The sequence below is a fragment of the Melospiza melodia genome, chromosome 7 (assembly GCF_035770615.1).
Source record: "Melospiza melodia melodia isolate bMelMel2 chromosome 7, bMelMel2.pri, whole genome shotgun sequence".
Lineage (NCBI taxonomy): Eukaryota > Metazoa > Chordata > Aves > Passeriformes > Passerellidae > Melospiza > Melospiza melodia.
The window spans coordinates 30,926,977-30,943,798 of NC_086200.1; the positions used below are offsets into that span (position 1 = coordinate 30,926,977).

Here is a 16,822-nt window from a genome sequence, read left to right on the forward strand (position 1 = left end):
AGTTGAACTCATTGGTCCCAGGGGTCCTCCCAGCCATGCCCACCCTCAGGGCCCAGGCCTGGGGCAGCACCTGTGACCCCCTCACACCCAGGTGTCCCCAAAGTGAAGCCTTAAGGAGCTGCCACACGGGACAACACCTCTCCCCAAGGTACAAGGGCTGCACAACGGCCGTCTTTCCCTGCTTGGGCAACCCTGACACTCATGAGGGGGCTGTGGCAGCCCCCGAACAAGCCTCGGAGGGCGTACAAACAGCGGAGCGCACAGACGACACTCGACTGCGGCTTCCGCCGCTCTGACGGCAGCGCGCCTCAGCCAGGCCCTTTTATACCGCGCGCGCCCGGCCACGTGGCCCCGCCCCGCCCCTGACGTCATCGCCGCGCGCGGCAGCATGGCAGCGGCTCTGGCGCCCGGTGTGGCGCCGGTTCGAGCCCGGTGAGTGCGGGACCGGGGCCTCGGCCCCTCCTCAGCCCCCCGGGACGGGCCCCACCCCTCTGTAACCCCCCCAGAAAGGGCTCGGTCCCTTCATAACCTTCTCCGGTGTGTGCCCGGTCCATTCATGAACCCCCCGGTACATTCCCGACCTCTCCACACCCCCCCAGTCCGTGCCCATCCCCTCCTGCCCCGGTGCCCCCCATACCACCCCCTCCTGACCTCACCCTTTGCCACGTTCCCCGCAGGTTCCTCACCTCCAAGGAGCAGTTCCACGCCTACCTGCGGGCAGGGGGCGAGGAGGAGGAGGAGGAAAAGGAGGAGAAGAAGGAAGAGGAGCAGGTCAGCGAACCCCCAGCCAAGAGGGTGAAGGCAGAGGAGCTCGGCCAGGATGGGGAAAGCCAAGGGAATGCTGGAGAGGAGGAGAAGGAGCGTCCAGAGAAGAAGAGAGCCCGGGGGCAGAACAAGAGCCGCCCCTGCATGAAACCCAACTGCTACGAGCAGAGCAGGCTGTGCCCCTCGGTGACACAGGTGGGACATACAGCCCTCTCTGCCTGGCTTAGTGGGATTTGGGGAAGGAATTCATCCCTGGGAGGGTGTGCAGGCCCTGGCACAGGGTGCCCAGAGCAGCTGTGGCTGCCCCTGGATCCCTGGCAGTGCTCAGGGCCAGCCTGGACAGGGCTTGGAGCAGCCTGGGATAGTGGGAGGTGTCCCTGTAGGTGGGACTGGATGGGATTTATGGTCCTTTCCAACCCAGACCAGGCTGGAATTGCATAAAAACCAGCTGGGAGGGGGTGACATGGGATGAGCTGAGTGTCACTAGTGAGGTGTCACCTTCCTTGAAGTGTGTCCATCCCCTCCATTGTGTCCGTCCCCCCACTGTGTCCCTGTGTCCATCCCTCCCCTGGCACCATTCCCTCCCTGCCCTGGTGATCCCAGGTGAGACTCAGAGCGCTCTGTGCCGTCCTGCTCCGTGCCCACCCTGCCCTGCTCCGTGCTGTCCCCAGGGCTGTGGCGGGCAGTGCCACTTTGGGCCGCGCTGCCGCTTCCTCCACGACGTGTCCCAGTACCTGGCGGCCAAACCTGCAGACCTGGGCCAGCGCTGCGTCCTCTTCGACACCTTCGGCCGCTGTCCCTACGGTGTCACCTGCCGCTTCGGCCAGGCCCACCTCGGGGACGGCCACCAGAACCTGGTCAACGCCTCCCTGGTGCAGCAGTGGGAGGGGAAGGTGCTGGTGAGGAACGGCCTCTCCAAGGAGCTGCAGCAGCAGCTGCGCAAGAGGAAGTTCAGCTTCCACAAGGCCGAGGAGTTTCTGCGTGGGCTGCGTGCTGGGAAGGGAGGCAAAGCCACGGGGAGCTCCACGGAGGTGTCCAACTGCACCGATCCCCAGGAGGGCCTGAGGGACAGCCCTGTGCTGCAGGAGCAGGGAGAGGATCCCAGACCTGAGGCTCTGCAGAGCTCCCAAGGGGCTGAGGGTGCTCCCAAACCTGAGGTCCTGCCAAACTCCCAAGGGGATGAGGATGCTGCCAACCCTGAGGCTCTGCAGAGCTCCCAAGGAGCTGAGGGTGCTGCCAACCCTGAGGCTCTGCAGAGCTCCCAAAGGGCTGATGGTGCTCCCAAACCTGAGGTCCTGCAGAACTCCCAAGGAGCAGAGGGTACCCCCAAACCTGAGGTTCTACAGAACTCCCAAGGAGCTGAAGATGGTGCCAGACCTGAGGCTCTGCAGAACTCCAGAGGAGCTGAGGATGCTCCCAAACCTGAGGTCGTGAGGAACTCCCAAGGAGCTGATGGTGCTCCCTCCATCCCAACCCTGGGCCCGCTGACAGATGAGGACGTCACGAAGCTGCGGCCGTGTGAGAAGAAGAAGGTGAGAGTCCCTTGTGTCCTGCTCCCGTGGTGGAGATTGTGCATGGAAAGAGGGAAGAGAAACCCCTTGGAGAGCCTTTAGCTGGGGGAGGCAGGCAGAGCATGGAAGGAATTCCTGCCTGTGAGGGTGGGGAGGGGCTGGGACGGAATTCCCACAGCATCTGTGGCTGCCTCATCCCTGGAAGCGTCCAAGCCAAGCCAAACCATTCTGTGATCCCATAAAAACCGTTGCAGCTCTGCTGACCTGCTCCTCCATCCCTGTTTTCCAGCTGGAAATCCAAGGCAAGCTGTACCTGGCTCCACTGACCACGGTAGGTTGGCGACTCGCCGTGGGCACGGTTGGAACAGAGCAGATCTCCTGACAGTCCCTGCTGTCCCTGGCAGTGTGGAAACCTCCCGTTCCGACGGATCTGCAAACGTTTTGGGGCAGATGTCACCTGTGGGGAGATGGCTGTGTGCACCAACCTGCTCCAGGGCCAGTCCTCCGAGTGGGCTCTGCTCAAGCGCCACCACACCGAGGACATCTTCGGGGTGCAGGTGAGGCTTCCCCCCACCCAGGGCTCCCTTCCCAGGGGAAAAGCTGCCTCTGGGACTCAGGGGAGCTCCTTCCCTCTGGCAGCTGGAGGGAGCCTTTCCGGACACCATGACCAAGTGTGCAGAGCTCCTGAACAGGACAATCGACGTGGATTTTGTTGACATCAACGTCGGCTGTCCCATCGACCTGGTCTACAAGAAGGTGAGAAGTTCTGTGGTGGGTTTTCCTTCCACGAATCCTTGTCCTCACTCTCTGCTGCCTGATTGCTCTTTTCAGTCTGATCCAGAGCTCCCAGTCCATTTATCTCATGAGAAGGGGAATAAGCTGCTCAAGGAGCAGGGAATGGCTGTCTCTCCCTGGTGGGTGGGAGGGAAAAGCACTCTGGAGAATTTTTGGTTGAAGAATCCACTTTCTCCAAACTCTGAGGTGCCCCAAGGACTCTCCACTCTGTGAGGAAGGTCCTGAGCTCCCTGTTTTGTCCCTCAGGGAGGAGGCTGTGCTCTGATGACTCGCTCCAACAAGTTTGAGCAGATCGTCCGCGGGATGAACTCGGTAAGTGGGAGCTCCTGGAGCTGAGCTGAGCTGAGCTGAGCTGAGCTGGTGGAGCCCAGTCCAGCCTGGCCTCACCTTCCCACCTCTGCAGGTGCTGGATGTCCCCCTGACGGTGAAGATCCGCACTGGGGTGCAGGAGAAGGTCAACGTGGCTCACAAAATCATCCCCAGGATCCGCGAGTGGGGCGCGTCCATGGTCACGGTACGGGGACAGGGCTGTGGGGTGGTGCCTGGGGAGCTCTGCCTGGAGATCAGATTGGGTGACCTTCCCCTGCCTTTTAGTGTCCTCTGCTAATAAAATAGGAAAATTCAGGTGCAGAGGGTGTTTTCCTCCCTGCTTCTGAGCCCGATACGGAATCCCAGAATGGTTTGGGAAGGGCCCATCCCTGGGTGTGTTTAACAAAGCCTGGATGTGGCACTGGGTTCAGTTGAGGTGCTGGGTTGGACTCAGTGACCTTTAGGATCTCTTCCAACCTGATAATTGTGTGAATTCTGTACATCCAGAGGTAGATCTCAAGGGATCCCTTACCCAGCTCTGCTCTCAGCACCCATCGATCCCAAGGCACATCCCAAGGCTGAACCCAAGGTGCCAGGGTTCAGTTGAGATATTGGGGCTGGGTTGGACTCGATAATCTTGAAGGTCTCTTCCAACCCAGTGATTCTGTAAATTCTGTAAATCCAGAGGTAGATCCCAAGGGATCCCTTACCCAGCTCTGCTCTCAGCGCCCATCGATCCCAAGGTCGATCCTGAGGTTGATCCCAAGGTTGATCCCAAGGTGCCAGGGTTCAGTTGAGCTGTTGGGGCTGGGTTGGACTCAATAACCCTTAAGGTCTCTTCCAACCTGGTCATTCTGTGAATTCCGTAAATCCAGAGGTAGATCCCAAGGGATCCTTTACCCACCTCTGTTCTCAGCGCTCATCGATCTCGAGGCTCATCCCGAGGTTGATCTCGAGGTCAATCCCGATGTTGATTCCATAAAAACCATTGCAGCTCTCCCAAAGTCCATCCCAAGGCCCATCCCAGGGCCCATCCCAGGGCTCCCCTGCCCACGGTGCTGTCCCTGTCCCTGCAGTGGTGTCCCTGCTCTCTCCCCACAGCTGCACGGGCGCTCGCGGGAGCAGCGCTACACGCGCAGCGCGGACTGGGCTTACATCGCCGAGTGCGCCCGCCTGGCCAGCCCCATGCCTCTCTTCGGTACGTGCGGCACCCCTTGGCACCCCTGTCGTTTCAAACACCCTCAAAATGGGGTAAAGAGCGTGGTCCTGGGGGGGTTCACATCCTCTGAACCTGAGGGAAGCAGAGAAAAGAATGATCGAAACAATTCTTGTCTCATTTTCTGCGTTTGTGCCACAGCAGAATGCAATGTGGGGATTGTTCTTTATATACTAAAGAATACAGAAAGGATACTTACAGAAGGCTAAAAAGGTGATAATAAAAACTCTGACTCTCTCCAGAGCCCTGACACAGCCTGACCCTGACTGGCCAAAGAGTCAGAACAATTCACATGAAACCAATGAAACAATCACCTGTTGGATAAGCAATCTCCAACCACATTCCAAAGCAGCAAAACACAGGAGAAGCAAATGAGATAATTAATTATTGTTTCCCTTTTTCTCTGAGGCTTCTTAGCTTCCCAGGAGAGAAATCCTGGCAAAAGGGATTTTTCAGAAAATGTAAATGCCACACCTGGTGCCAGACGTGGTGCCAGAAGGAAGGGACACCAATCGCTTGGGTTTTAAAGGGGTTTTCTTGGATTTTGTGGCACAAAATCCCTAAACCTTCAGGGAAACCGAAGGAGTAGAGAGGAGAAAGCTCCTTTTTTCCTTGTAAGGGAACATCCATCAGAAACATCCCTGGGAATCCAGAGCAGGAGCCTCTTTGCACCATCTGGCCCTGGGACATTGTGTCCATGCTGAATTTCATCCCATGCCTGCATTAGCTCACTTTGACTTGTCCTCACGGATCTCTCTGACCTCTGGCTTCTCCTCCTCTCTGGGCAGGAAATGGGGATATTTTGTCCTATGAAGATGCAAACAGAGCCATGCAGATGGGAGTTTCTGGAATCATGATTGCAAGGCAAGTGCCTGTGTTTCCCTTCACTCCTGAGCTCTGGTGGTTCCAGAGGGGGGAAAAAATAAAAAGAGGATTTAAAAAAATCCCTAAACAAACCCAAAGCATGGAATTTCCTCTCAGTGAAACCACCCTGAAAACTGGAGAAATCAGTTTGTATCAGTTGGAATGGAAAAGAAGATTTAAAGCAGAAATCAGTGCTGGGAAGTGTCTCAAATCCTCAGGAGCATCAGTGATGGGAATAACAATTTTATTTTATTTTATTTTTCTTTGGCTGCAGAGGGGCACTGATCAAACCCTGGCTTTTCACGGAAATCAAGGAGCAGAGACACTGGGATATCTCCTCCAGGGAGAGGTTTGACATCCTCAAGGACTTCACCAACTTTGGCCTCGAGCACTGGGGCTCAGACACTCAGGGAGTGGAGAAAACCAGGAAATTCCTGCTGGAGTGGCTCTCCTTCCTGTGCAGGTGATGCTGCCCAGCCAGGGGGACCTTTGAACGGTAATTAATTCATTCATGAACCCCCAGCACTCATTTCATTTTATCCCAGGTACATCCCAGTTGGGTTACTGGAACACCTACCTCAGAAAATCAACGAGCGGCCGCCCTATTACCTGGGCAGGGACTACCTGGAGACCCTCATGGCCAGCCAGAACGTGGATGATTGGATCAAGATAAGGTCAGGAGGCATCAAATCTCATTCCAGTTGCTCAGAAGGGACGTGGCAGAGCCCCTGTAGGGCCACAGGGTTGTTTGACAGCTGGGCACTGAGCACTGAACCCTCCTTGGGTTTGGTTTTTTGTTGTTTTTCTTCCCTGGCAGTGTCCAAGGCCAGGTTGGGCAGGGCTGGGAGCAGCCTGGGACAGTGGGAGGTGTCCCTGCCCATGACAGGGCTGTCACTGGGTGGGCTTTGAGGTCTCTGGATTAATTCTGTGATTGATTCTTTCCCCCAGTGAGCTGCTCCTGGGCCCCGTCCCGCCCAGCTTCACCTTCCTGCCAAAGCACAAGGCCAATTCCTACAGATAGGGCTGGCCTGGCCCTGTCCCTCGGTGTCAGGAAGACTTTGGATGGGCTGTGAGGAGGAGCAGGGCTCCTGGCAGTTGGAATAAAGCTGATGTTTTTAGAAGCTGGTGAGTTTTTTGCCTTTCTGCGAGCCCCACACCAATCCTGGCAGACAAACTCCTGTTAGTGAGGGGATCTTTGCCTCCAGTTCACTGCCAGAGCTGTCCCAGCTGTCCCACATCGCTGGAAAAGAGCCTCAGTTCCCACCAGGATGTCCTTGGGAGTGACAAACTCCCAGGACGAGGAGCAGCAACGTCCCCCCAGCCCCTGTGCAAAACACAGCAGAAGCAAATGAGATGTGTCACTACCAAGGTGACACAGAGCTGGTGCTCAAGCTCCACAGAGAAGCCTCTCAAAGAATTCTAAAGGCTCTGGGGACAGTCTGGAGGGTCCCAGCAGCATCCCCACACCTGGGGGACCCCAGTGGCACCAGCAGAGTGGGGAGAGTGATGGTCCCAGCCCTGCTGACACGCAGCATGGCCACCTCCACAGCCAACCACAGCTCCCCAGCCACGCTGCTGCCCCCAAACCGAGGAGCCAGGGACAGGGCAGGGCTGGGGCACCGCGGAGATCCCCTGGACCATCCCCAGATCACCCCACCGCAACCCCTGGGCGAGCTGGTGCCTCGGTAGGTGTCATGGCGGCCTCCTATGCCTCGGTAGGTGTCATGGCGACCTCCTGTGCCTCGGTAGCTGTCATGGCGGCCTCCTGTGCCTGGGTAGCTGTCATGGCGGAGGCAGGAAGCGGGCGTCATTGTTGTCACGTGACCCTCTGCCGGTTCCGTGTGCGGGTGGCGGTAACGCCCGGTAGGGGCGGGGGGGGGCCGGGGGGGACCGGGAGGAGCCGCAGGCACCGGGAGCCGGCCGGGTGTCCGGGCAGGGGCGCTGGGCACCCAGCGGGGTAAGTGCAGGCTACGGAGATAGCGGGGGTGAGCGGGGGGCGGGATGGAGGCACTGGGGGACAGTGAGGCGATGGCTGAGGGGTCGGGGCGTGTGGAGCAGTGGGGGCACTGGGAGGGGGCGGCAGGGGCAACTGGGACACGCAGAGGGGAGAACTGGGGGGCACTGGGAGGAACTGGGAGGATACCCAGCCCTGAACTGGGGGGCACAGGGGAACTGGGAGAACTGGGGGGGTACCAAGGCCCTCACTGAGATAACTGAGGGATACCCAGGCCCAGACTGGGAGAACTGGGGGGCAGTGGGAGGGGTACCCAGCCTGAACTGGGAGAGCTGGGGGGCGCGGGGACAGCCAGCAGTGACTCTGGGGCCATTCCCATTCCCGTGCCCAGGCTGTGCCCGTGCCCAGGCTGTGCCGTGCCCAGGCTGTGCCGTGCCATTCCAGGCCGTGCCCAGGCTGTTCCCGTGCCATTCCAGGCCGTGCCCAGGCTGTGCCCGTGCCATTCCAGGCCGTGCCCAGGATGCTGCTGCGCTCGTGGCGCTCGCTGTTCTCGGGCCGCCTGCTGCTCCTCACCAACACCGTCAGCTGCGGGGGGCTCCTGGCAGCCGGGGACGTCCTGCAGCAGGAGTGGCACCGCCGCAAGCACCCCCAGAGCCAGCTGCAGCTGGGGCGCACGGGTGAGAGCTGGCAGGGATGGGCACTGGTGGGCACTGGGAGGGGCTAGGCAAATCCCACTGCCAGGGGCAGAGACGCCTCTCACCCTCCTGCTGCTCCAAACCGCGGCCTGGGGCACTGCCAGGGATCCAGGGCTGGGGGAAATCCCTCACAGGGAGGAATTCCTCCCCAGAATGCCTTCATGGCATTTCCCCGATCTCCATCCTAAATCCCCCTGAACCTTTCCTGGCATCCATCCAGGGCTCCGGGGTCAGCCATGAAACCCATCCCCACCCTCGCAGTGCTGAATTCCTCCCCCAGAGTGCCCTCGTTGCGCCCCAGCCGTGCTGTCCCTGTGGTTGCAGGCAGGATGTTCGTGGTGGGCTGCAGCCTGGGCCCCCTGATGCATTACTGGTACCTGTGGCTGGACTGGGCGCTGCCGGCGCGGGGCGTGCGCTGCCTGCGCACCGGCATCAAGAAGGTGCTCATCGACCAGCTGGTGGCATCGCCCACCATGGGAGCCTGGTACTTCATGGGTACGTGGGGGGCGCTGATCCGGCCCCCGAATCCCGGCCCTGCAGCTCCTGGTGGGGCCTGGGGTTGGTGCTTCCAGGTGCTGTGCTGGGTTAGGGGGCAATTCGGAATGAATCTCACAGGTGAATCGACAAAAGGCATCACTGCAGCTCTGGCAGGGCTGGGATGGGGCCATTCCCTGGGGAATTCAGTGCCACCCTCTGGGGGAAGAACCTTTCCCTGATCTCCATCCCAAACCCCTGAACCTCTCCCTGATCTCCATCCCAAATCCCTGAACCTTTCCCTGATCCCCTGAACCTTTCCCTGATCTCCATCCCAAACCCCAGAACATTCCCTGACCTCCATCCCACCCCTGGCACAGCCCCAGCCCTTCCCCAGACAGATTTGTGCCTTCCCTTTCACTTTCCTTTCCATTTCCCTGCCCACACTGGGAGAGGTTTGGGGCATTTCCCTCCCCATTTCCCTCCCCATTTCCCTCCCCATTTCCCACCCCAATTCCCTCCCCATTTCCCTCCCCATTTCCCTCCCCATTTCCCACCCCATTTCCCTCCCCATTTCCCTCCCCAATCCCCTCTGACCCCTCCTGTCCCCGCAGCCATCGGCACCCTGGAGGGCCAATCCCTGCAGGAGAGCTGGGACGAGCTGAAGGAGAAATTCTGGGAGATGTACAAGGTGATCCCCTCCCCGAGCTGCCCCCCGTGCTGCTGGGAGCCGAGGGCAGCCCCCAGCTGCCCCTTGTCCCCCCTTGTGCCCCCTTGTCCCTCCCCAGGCTGACTGGAGCGTGTGGCCGGCGGCGCAGATCCTCAACTTCCTCTTCGTGCCGCCCCCGTTCCGTGTGGCTTATGTCAACGTGGTGACCCTGGGCTGGGACACCTACCTGTCCTACCTCAAGTACAGGGTGAGCCCTGCCCCTGAGCCCCTGCCGGCCCTGCGAGTTCACACAGTTCACAGAAATGCACAGGATCCCCCCAAATTCACAGAATGACCCGGTTGGAATAGACCCTAAGTGTCATTAAATCCATCCCAGCCCCAACACCTCAAGCAAACCCTTGGCACCCAGTGCCACATCCGTGGATGGTGACTGCACCGCCTCCCTGATCCCCCGGAATTGCCAAAATTCCCCCAAATTCACTGAATTATCAGGTTGGAAGGGACCATAAAGGTCATTAAATCCAACCCAACCCCAGCACCTCCACTGAGCCCTGGCACCCAGTGCCACATCCAGGCTTTGTTAAACACACCCAGGGACAGTGACTGCACCACCCCCCCAGGAAAACCATTCCAGAACTTTATCCCTCGATCCATGAAAACATTTTTCCCAATATCCAACCTATATTTCCCTTGACCCAGCTCCAGGCTGTGCCCTCTGCTTCTGTCAGTTCCTGGGGACAGAGCCCAGCCCCAGCCGAGCACAGGCGCCTTTCAGGAGCTGTGAGAGCGATGAGGGCACCCCTGAGCCTCCTTTTCTCCAGGCTGAGCACCCCCAGCTCCCTCTCAGGGTTTGTGCTCCCAGTTCCCAGCCCCGTTTGCCCCCTCTGGATGCACTCAGGTGTCTCCAAGTGCTTCCCAAGCTGAGGAGGCACAGCCAGGACAGGATTCTCTCCCTGCTCTGGGCAGTGCCCAGCACAGGGGCAGGATGATTTCCCTGCAGTGCCCAGCACAGGGGCAGGATGATTTCCCTGCAGTGCCCAGCAGAGGGGCAGGATGATTTCCCTGCTCTGTGGGCAGTGCCCATCTCACCCTGGGTATTTTCCAGCCCCGCAGCCCTCGAGGTGTGCCCTCAGCAGTGCCCAGCAGAGGGGCACAGTTGATTTCCCTGCTCTCTGGGCAGTGCCCAGCACAGGGGGAGGATGATTTCCCTGCTCTGGGCAGTGCCCAGCAGAGGCGCAGGATGATTTCCCTGCTCCCTGGGCAGTGCCCATCTCACTCTGGGTATTTTCCAGCCCCGCAGCCCCGGGCAGGAGCCCCCAGGGCAGAGCCAGAGCAGCGCCGGGGCCTAGAGAGGCTCAAGGAGCATCCTGCAGAGGGACTCAGAGGGATTTCCGTGCATTCCTGGCCTTTGTGGAGCGCCCCAGCCGAGGGAGGGCATGGCCAGAGCCACCCCCCCCCTCCACGTGCCTGCTGCTGATTAACTCATCTGCTAATTACAGCCGTGGGCTGGGGCTGGAACAATCTCTTGCTGCAGGAGAAGCTGTAAAGTGATTTCTTGTGGGATTTGCCCGCAGAGCCGGGGTGAGGAGGAGCCCCTGGGAAGGGCCTGGCTGGATTTGTTCCTTCTGCAGAGCAAAGCAAACCCTTGCTGCTCCTCCGGCACCTTCCAGCCCCACTGAGTGGAAATCGGGGAGGAATTCTTCCCCGTGGGGGCTGGAATGGAATTGCCAGAGCAGCTGGGGCTGCCCCAGGGCGGGTTGGAGCGGCCTGGGATGGTGGAAGGGGCACGAAGGGATGGGATTGAAGGTCATTCCAGCCCTGCTCCACTGTGGCTGCTGCTCTGCTCTCCCTGCAGCTCCTCTCTCCTTCCCCTCGCGCTTTTCTCCCCGGCTCAGGGATGGGATTGAGCACTCCCTCAGCTCCGGGGGCTGCAGCCACCTGGGTCTCTATAAATAGGGCTGGAGATGGGCTGTGATTGCACCCGCCGGCTCTGCAGAGGCTCAGGGGGGGCTGCAGCCAAGTTCTGGCAGAGTTTGGGCCATCACATCCCCGTGCTCCCAGCCCTGGGCGAGCTGCACACTCCCTGCATCACCCAGGGACTGAATTATTGCCAGTGTCAATGAGAATTGTCTAAATGGGGGTTTTAATTTGATTTCTAAAGCTGTGCCTTCATGCTCTGCCCCGGTCCCTGCTGTCACACACCCAGGGGGGATCAGCTCCTCCCTCAGCAGCAGCAGGAGCCATTTGGGGCGTGATAATTTAAAAAAATCTGATTAATTTTGCTCCTTTCTGGCAACTCAGGGACCCCGAGGAACTTCTGATCAGCATTGGTTTATTTCTTCACAACATTTCTTTTAATACAGTGATTTTTAGGAAATTGTACTCTTTTTTTTTTTTTTTTGACACTTTTGACATTTGTACAGTACAGTGTAACTCTTCCATAAGTAAACTTCACAAAAAAGAGGAGGGGGAGAAAGGGGGAGGGAAGGAGATGGAATCATGATTGGGGGGGGGAAACAGAGGGAAATCTGTAAAATAAAGACACAGCGCTCCAGGAGAAATAAATAAAGGGCAGCTCTGTCATGGCTACGGGAATATCCACTTATTCACAGTCTCCACAGAAGCACAGAACTACAGGAACACGAGACCCCAAAGCCCTGGAGCAAACCAGCCCTGCTCACCCCCACAGGCTCCCCAAACTGGGGCAGGTTCACTCCAGTCAGCTCGGCCTCGCCGATGCATTGAATTCATTTTTTTTTCATTTGAAATCTTATTATTTAAATAATAATAATAATAACAGTTCTGTCGTCGTTTGGTTGTGGGGGTGGGGTGTTTTGTTTTTTTTTTTTTTGACGGGTTTTTTTTCTTTTTAAAAGTGATATTCACAAGCAAGGTTTACCACACTGAGAGAAACCAAAAGAACAAAAACCAAAAAAAAAAAAAAATCAGAATATATATATATATAATATATATAAATGCACCACCACGGCCACAGCACAGCAGGTCACGCGCACAGCGTCACTTCCTACGCCTATTTACAAGGAATTTCTGTATGTACAAGGAGGAAGACGGCGGGAGCATAAATTAGCATCTATTTATACAAATAAACAAGAGTCAGGAAATATCCATCCAGCTGCAGGGGCAGGGGAGCGGCCACAAAGAGCCCCCTGCACCAGGAGCTCTGGGGGTAAAAGGGGTGGGATGGGTTGGGCAGGGGGATTTGGGGGGTCCTGTCACAGCACCCACACGCTGGGAAGGGGGTCCCAGGGTAGGGGGATCCCCAGGACAGGGGGCTCCGGGGCAGGGGGGGGTCCCAGGGTAGGGGGATCCCCAGAGCAGGGGGTCCCAGGGCACGAAAAAGGGCAGGGGGTCCCAGGACAGGGGGGTCTCCAGGGCAATGGGGGTCTCCAGGAAAGGGGGTCCCAGGACAGGGGGGTCTCCAGGGCAAGAGGTGCCAGGACAGGGGTCCCAGAGCAGGAAAAAGGGCAGGGGGGTCTCCAGGGCACAGGGGGTCTCCAGGAAAGAGGGTTCCAGATAAGGAAAAAGGGCAGGGGGTCCCAGGACAGGGGCATCTCCAGGGCAGGGGTCTCCAGGCCACGGGGTCCCAGAGCAGGGAAAATGGCAGGGGGTACCAGGACAGGGTCCCAGGCCACGGGGAGGGGTCTTCAGGGCAATTGGGGTCTCCAGGAAAGGGGGTCCCAGAGAAGGAAAAAGGGCAGGGGGGTCTCCAGGACAAGGGGTGCCAGGACAGGATGGGTGGGTTTCACCAGGGGAAATGGGGCTGGGGGTGATGGTTTCTTGACAGTGATTAAAAGCAGAATGAGGGGGGCAGGGGGGAAGTTTTCTACCAGCCCAGGCTTAAAAATAAATTAAGGGGTGTGGGGGGGGGGCATAGCCTAATGAATTGGGGTGGGGGCTCCTAGAGGGGCCGCAGCCCTTTCGGAGGTATCAGCAGCAAAAGCCCCCGCGGGACCCCCAAGAGGAGGAGCTCGTGGGGGGGGTTTGGGGCGCACTGACCGGGTTTTGGGGGGGCTCTGGGGGGGTTCTGGGGGGGGCTGGCCCCTAGCAGGCACAGTCCTGGTGCGGGGGGGCCTGCTGGTCCGTGAGCTGGGGGCCCTGCTTGGCGCCGGTGACCGCGGGGTCGGCCGTGTCCAGCGACTCGGACATCTTCTCGCAGATGATGTCCACCAGCCTCTCGAAGGTCTGCTTCACGTTGATGTTGTCCTTGGCGCTGGCCTCGAAAAACTCAAACCCTGCGGCGGTGGGAGAGGCGGGGGGGGACAGTGTGGAAGGGGACAGAGGGACAAGGGACGCGTCAAAGATCCGCGTCAAAGATCCAGCCCTGCGTGGCTCCTCCTCCTCCTCCTCCTCATTCAATATTTAAAGGGTTCGCAACCTGCCCCCACCACCCCCAAAATCCCGTTTTTCCCACCCAAAGAACCCCCCAGATCCTGCCCCCAGCCCCTCACAGAGAGCTGAAGCTGTGCAGTGACTCTGTGCCTTTTCACCAGGTGCCAAGTCACCGCCGGTACCTCGGCAGAGCGATTACACGCAGGGAATTAAGCCCTTAATTAAATTAATTGTGGGCTGGCAGGCGTGGTGGGGGGCTCCCCCTCCCCAGCTCACCCAGGTGCTCGGCGAGCTGGCGCCCCTTCTCCGAGGACACCACGCGCTCGTCCTCCATGTCACACTTGTTCCCCACCAGCAGCACCTGCGCGTTGTCCCACGAGTAGGTCTTGATCTGGGTGGACCTTGGGGAGGGAGAGGGGGGTCAGAGGGGCGGGGAGGGGGCGGCCGGGGCGGTGTGGGGTGCCCAGAGCCCCCCGTGGTGCTCACCAGTCCTGCACGGCGTTGAAGGACTCCTCGTTGGTGATGTCGTACATGAGGATGAAGCCCATGGCCCCGCGGTAGTAGGCGGTGGTGATGGTGCGGTACCGCTCCTGCCCCGCCGTGTCCTGGGGGACAGGGGACAGCTGAATGTCACCCCAGGGGTGCGGTGACACCCCCACAGGGGCCCCTCCATGGGGGCAGGTCCGGCCCCTGCCTGGAATTGCCCTGGTGGGGCAGCTCCACACTGAACATCACCCAACCGAGTGTTATCCCATAGTGACCATCACCCCATGGTGACCATCACCCAACCGAGTGTTATCCCATAGTGACCATCACCCCACAGTGACCACCACCCCACAGTGACCATCACCCAACTGAGCATTATCCCATAGTGACCATCACCCCACGGTGACCATCACCCAACCGAGCGTTATCCCATAGTGACCATCACCCCACAGTGACCACCACCCTTCAGTGACCATCACCCCCACACCACCAATCCATCACTCCCACCACCCCACACTGACCACCACCCTCACCATCCATCTCCCCACACCAGCATCGCCCCCTCCCCACCGCCCCAGCCCAGCCCAGGGCTCTGGGGGCACCGGGGGCTCTCAGTGCTCACCCAGATCTGCAGCTTGATGCGTTTGTCGTTCCTGTAGATGGTCTTGACCTTGAAGTCGATGCCCACGGTGCTGACGAAGGCGGGCGTGAAGGAGTCGTCGGCGTAGCGGAACAGGAAGGAGGTTTTGCCCACGCTGCTGTTGCCGATGATCAGGATCTTGAACATGTAATCGAAGTTCTGGTCCGAGGATTCCTTCTGCCCATAGCGGGAGTCAGTAGCCGACGCCATCTGCAGGGTGGGGAGAGGCCGTGACGGGGCTGGCCCTGCTCGGAGCCGGTTCCCAGCACGGATTTGGGATATTTTGGCTCAGGATGGGCCACGGTGTGGCCAGCAATGGGTCACCCTGCCCCGAAGGGCTCGGAGAGGGAGAGGCCACCTCCCGTCACCTGCAGAGCAGGGAACTGCGGTGTGTCCACGGTAAATGTGGGGCACGTGGCCCACGGCGTTTGACACGCCACAGAGATTCACCACGGCTGCCAGGAATTGCTGTGGGTGCCAGGAATTGCCACAGCTCTCAGGAACTGATGTGGCCGCCAGGCTTTGCCATGGTTCCCAGGAATTGCCACAGCTCCTAAGAATTGCCACGGCTCTCAGGAATTGCTGCCAGGCTTTAACGCGGCTCTCAGGAATTGCTGCGGCTCCCAGGAATTGCCGTGGCTGCCAGTATTTGCCGTGGCTCTCGGGATCTGCCTTGTGGCGTTGCGGGTGCGGCCGGGGCGCCGCAGCCTCTCCCGCATCTTCCCGGTGACAAAATGGCACCGGCGGCGGTGCCCGGTGCCCCCGCACGGCGCGGCCAGCGCGGTGACAGGGACCGGGGGGTGGCACGGGGACCCGGGGGGTGACACATGGAGCCGAGGGGTGACACACGGATGCCAGGCAAGAGGGCACAGAGGCAGGTGCGCATCCAGGGAGGAGCGGGGGGATGCGGGATGGGGGGTGCAGGAATGGGGTGCTGGGTGCTGATGGGCATTTTGGGGGGCTGCTGGAGGGGGGGTGATAGAGGGGGCTCATGGGGGGTGCAGGGCGATGCAGGGAGGGGGTGCGGGGTGCTGATGGGGGTGTCAGGGTGTTGATTGGGGGATTCAAGGTGCTGATGGCGGGGTTCAGAGTGCTGATGGGGGCGAGGTCAGAGTGCTGATGGGGAGGGGGTCACCCCCTGCTCCTCCCCGCAGGCCCGACCCCGCTGCACCCACTCGGTCCCCGCCGCACCGAGACCCCCCCCAGGCCCTGCGCAGCCCCCCCCGCGCCGCATCCATCATCATCATCATCATCCCCCCCCCGCCTCCCGCCTCCTCCGCTGCAGCCGCCCCTCCCCTCCCGGTGCCGGGGGGCACACTGGGGGTCTCGGGGGGTCCCGGTGGGGGTGTCGCTGTGGGGGGGTCCCGGTGGGGGTCCCGGTGCCGGGGGGGGGGGGGGGGGTCTCACCTCTGCCGCGCTCGCGCCGCCGCCTCCTCCCCGCAGCGACTGCAGCAGATGCGGAGCCTGGGTGACGTCGGCTGAGGGGCGGGGCTCTCTATGCAAATGAGCCCGGACGTCACGGGCGCGGCCCTGAAGGAGGCGCTGATTGGCTCGGCGGCGCGCTTTGATGGACAGCGGGCGGACGGGGGGAGGAGAACCCCCCTCCCGGCGCGGTGGTGGGCGCCGCCCCCCCCTCCGGCCCGCGCAGTGGTGCGGTCCGTCCGCGCTCCGCGGGGCGCGGAATGAACCACCCCTGCACCGGTGGGGGTGTAGCCAGAACCATTCCACTCAGAGGGGGGGACGACTTTTGACAACCTCCCTGTCGCGACATGGCGCGCTATCGCGACGCCTTCCCTAGGCCTGCAGTGGCGGGCAGGCTGATCCTTGCCGTGCCAGGGCGGCTGGCGCTGAGGCGGGGCTGGTGCGCAGGTGGGCGGCCATGTCCTCCCTCGCCCTGCGGCTCCAGCGGGGATTAGGGCCGGCAGCATATGGCGGCCCGAGGGCAGCGGCACCGCCCTGCCCTGCCCGGGGCCCGCAGCCTCCCGGGCCCTGCCCTGCCCTGCCCCGCCCGTGCCCTCCGTGCTCTCCGTGCCCTCCGTGCCCGTGCAGCTCCTGGCCCCTGCCCAGGCTCGTCCCACACCCACAGCCCCGGC

General features: G+C 60.4%; 3 protein-coding genes across 7 annotated transcripts; 2 read left to right on the plus strand and 1 right to left on the minus strand.

The window, feature by feature from the left end:
• The first annotated feature begins 380 nt into the window (after nucleotides 1-380).
• On the plus strand, nucleotides 381-6,581 carry DUS3L (dihydrouridine synthase 3 like). The gene is made up of 13 exons (XM_063161169.1): nucleotides 381-432; nucleotides 678-960; nucleotides 1,437-2,297; nucleotides 2,566-2,607; nucleotides 2,681-2,833; nucleotides 2,916-3,032; nucleotides 3,318-3,383; nucleotides 3,475-3,585; nucleotides 4,482-4,578; nucleotides 5,385-5,460; nucleotides 5,735-5,923; nucleotides 6,006-6,134; nucleotides 6,409-6,581. The coding sequence occupies exons 1-13, from the start codon at nucleotides 389-391 to the stop codon at nucleotides 6,479-6,481; spliced, it is 2,241 nt and encodes a 746-aa protein (XP_063017239.1). The 5' UTR covers nucleotides 381-388; the 3' UTR covers nucleotides 6,482-6,581.
• A 764-nt stretch (nucleotides 6,582-7,345) lies between these two features.
• MPV17L2 (MPV17 mitochondrial inner membrane protein like 2) lies at nucleotides 7,346-11,630 on the plus strand. Of its 5 annotated transcripts, XM_063161182.1 has the most exons (6): nucleotides 7,346-7,417; nucleotides 7,859-8,091; nucleotides 8,434-8,604; nucleotides 9,198-9,274; nucleotides 9,372-9,500; nucleotides 10,546-11,630. In XM_063161182.1, the coding sequence occupies exons 2-6, from the start codon at nucleotides 7,935-7,937 to the stop codon at nucleotides 10,600-10,602; spliced, it is 591 nt and encodes a 196-aa protein (XP_063017252.1). In that variant the 5' UTR covers nucleotides 7,346-7,417; nucleotides 7,859-7,934; the 3' UTR covers nucleotides 10,603-11,630. The 5 variants fall into 5 exon arrangements, with proteins under 5 accessions (XP_063017252.1, XP_063017247.1, XP_063017250.1 ...); XM_063161177.1 differs by lacking the exon at nucleotides 10,546-11,630 and having other exon boundaries at nucleotides 9,372-9,897; XM_063161180.1 differs by lacking the exon at nucleotides 10,546-11,630 and having other exon boundaries at nucleotides 7,357-7,417; nucleotides 7,891-8,091; nucleotides 9,372-9,897.
• Nucleotides 11,569-16,243, minus strand: RAB3A (RAB3A, member RAS oncogene family). Its single transcript, XM_063161184.1, has 5 exons — nucleotides 16,137-16,243; nucleotides 14,712-14,939; nucleotides 14,090-14,208; nucleotides 13,880-14,004; nucleotides 11,569-13,506 (listed from the first exon to the last, which is right to left on the minus strand). Exons 2-5 carry the CDS (start codon nucleotides 14,937-14,939, stop codon nucleotides 13,316-13,318), a joined length of 663 nt encoding a protein of 220 aa, XP_063017254.1. The 5' UTR covers nucleotides 16,137-16,243; the 3' UTR covers nucleotides 11,569-13,315.
• Between the last annotated feature and the right edge of the window lie 579 nt (nucleotides 16,244-16,822).